Source organism: Apaloderma vittatum, unplaced genomic scaffold, assembly GCF_000703405.1.
Source record: "Apaloderma vittatum isolate BGI_N311 unplaced genomic scaffold, ASM70340v1 scaffold13378, whole genome shotgun sequence".
Taxonomy (NCBI): Eukaryota; Metazoa; Chordata; class Aves; order Trogoniformes; family Trogonidae; genus Apaloderma; species Apaloderma vittatum.
In genome coordinates, this window is record NW_009730268.1 from 2,054 (window position 1) to 4,204 (window position 2,151).

Genomic DNA, 2,151 nt, shown 5'->3' on the forward strand with positions numbered 1-2,151 from the left:
CTAGCTGTTTGCAGCAAGGATGTTAGCTCACGGCCACTAGAGATCGTGGCGTGCCCGTAGCTTGTACTGGCTGTCAGGATGCGGCCGTGCAGGCCCGGTGCGTGCGGGGAGCTGTAGCACTTGCCTGTCGCTGCGCCGTGATCCAGATGGGCAGGCTGCCGTTGTCCCACCAGCTGTCCACCCCTTGCGTGCTGTGGTAGGGCAGCTTCACACCCGTGCTGGTGTTGAACCACATGTTGTGAATCACCCCGTGGTTCTCCAGGTATCGCCCTGTCAGCAGAGACGGAGGAGGTTGGGGTGAGCCCGGTCATGGCTGGGGGGGCTCGCCCCTGCGCTGGGCAGTGACCGGCTCCGGGGGAGCTCCTGCCTCTGTCCCCCCCCCCAGCTCCCCCCTTGTCTCTCTTTCGCCTTCTTCCTCCCCCTGCCTGGTACAGAGTGGGGTTCCCAGGGCAGGGGATGAGATGCTGGGGGGATGCCTGCTCCTCAGGGGGATGGGTTGATCCCAGGTGGGTCTCACCTAAACCCCCACCCAGGGCACCCTCACCCCTCGGGGTGCCCGTGCCACCTCCCAGTGCTCCTGCCCTCAGTGCAGGGGGGGTTCCCGCCACCCTGCACTTCACTAATCGCTTTGGTGTTTTGCTTTCTCTGTTGCTCACAGCTTGCAGCAGAAATTCCTGTTAGAAATGAAGGACTGGCACATTGTACTGTGACATTTCATGCTACTTTTATTATTCTGGTCCTGAAGACCGCACGGTTACTTCTGCACGATATCCCTGTCCTCCCTTGTATTGACAATGCCTCCCTGCCTTTTCTCATCAGCAGATTTCATTAGTGTGTTCCACTCTTTTATGCCAAGGTTATTAATTAAAATCTTAAATAAGATTGGCTCCAAAATCGATTCTTCAGGAATTCCCTTGTTGCCCTCCCTCCAACTTGACAATCGCTCAGCATCACCTGCTGTCCTGTTCCCTCTAGCCTGTTACTTCCCCACATCAGGTATTTTATACTAATCTTCATCTTCTCCATCTTAACTAATGATTTCCCGTGTGGCACCGGATCAAATACTTTACTGAAGTCCAGAAAGATGAAATTTAGTGCATCTCCCTTGCCTGAAAAATCATCTATCTTATCAAAGGAGGCCATCAGGTAGGTCCGGTGCTATTTACCTCTGACAAATACATGCTGAGTTCTCTCACTTTCTGCAACTCTTGCCTTGTCTCTGTGCTAAAGCCTCACGTGCTGCTAGAGTTTTGGGGAGCTGCTTGACTTAGTTTCCCTCGTGGATGCATAAGCCTTAAATTTACTTTTCCTCAGCCCATGCTGCCCTGCCCAGCTGGCAGCCAGCAGGCACTTACCGGTCAGCAGCGTGAAGTGGCACGGGCTGGTGATGGTGATGAAGGCAGGAGTCATGTACCGTGCCTTCACCCCCTCCGCGGCCATCGCGTCCAGGTTGGGGGTGTCCACGTCCTGGTCGTAGTTCCACCGAAAGCCGTCAAAAGACACAAGGAGGACTTTGCTGTGGCTGGATACCTGCTGCAAGGGGACGCATCTTGCTAAAGAGAGGGCAGCAAGCAGGAACCCCAGTGAGGTGAACATCTTCGTGCCCTTGAGCTGGAATAGCCCAGATATCCAGAGGACTCGCATTAATATGTACAGGATGGGACTAAGTTCAGTTCTTATCTAATCTTGCCATTGCTGATCAGGTGCGTGGCTTCAGCCAGCACTTCGTATCAGAATGAGCGCCTCAGAGTTTTGTTTAGCTGAAGTAGATTAGCTTAGACTTCCTTCTGGGTCAGACACCAAATCTGCCTCCTCCATCGGTGGCGTCGGCTGCTATTTCAGTACCCACGGATGGGAAGAGTCACTCACGGGGCAGGAGGCTGCCTTCTTCAGGCAGCCCAGGTGAAACCTGCCTCCCCAGCACCCTGTGCCCCCACCGCCATCCTCTGCCCCATGCTGGCTCCCTGCAGCTCATCCATGTCAAGAGGGGTGTTCAGAGAGGAGCCTGGTTTTACCTGATGTTCTTGAGTGAGGCTTTGTGCAGATGAGTACTTGGGAAGGAGGCTCTTTGCTGGACCCTGGCCGTGCCAGCAGCCCGCAGAGAGGCTCCAGGGGGTGAGTGCTGAAGCCCCCGTGTCCCATCAGCCCAGC

The 2,151-nt window shown here is 55.2% G+C and overlaps 1 protein-coding gene across 1 annotated transcript in view; it reads right to left on the bottom strand.

The window, feature by feature from the left end:
* Nucleotides 1–1,596, bottom strand: part of ENPP7 (ectonucleotide pyrophosphatase/phosphodiesterase 7) — a gene marked incomplete at its 3' end in the record, with an annotated part of 3,643 nt that extends 2,047 nt beyond the window's left edge. Inside the window, exons 1-2 of the mRNA XM_009874745.1 lie at nucleotides 1,356–1,596; nucleotides 125–270 (exon numbers count right to left, since the gene is read on the bottom strand). Of these exons, the coding sequence (XP_009873047.1) occupies nucleotides 125–270; nucleotides 1,356–1,596 (387 nt within the window). The remainder of the gene's footprint in view (nucleotides 1–124; nucleotides 271–1,355) is intronic.
* Nucleotides 1,597–2,151: the final 555 nt, after the last annotated feature.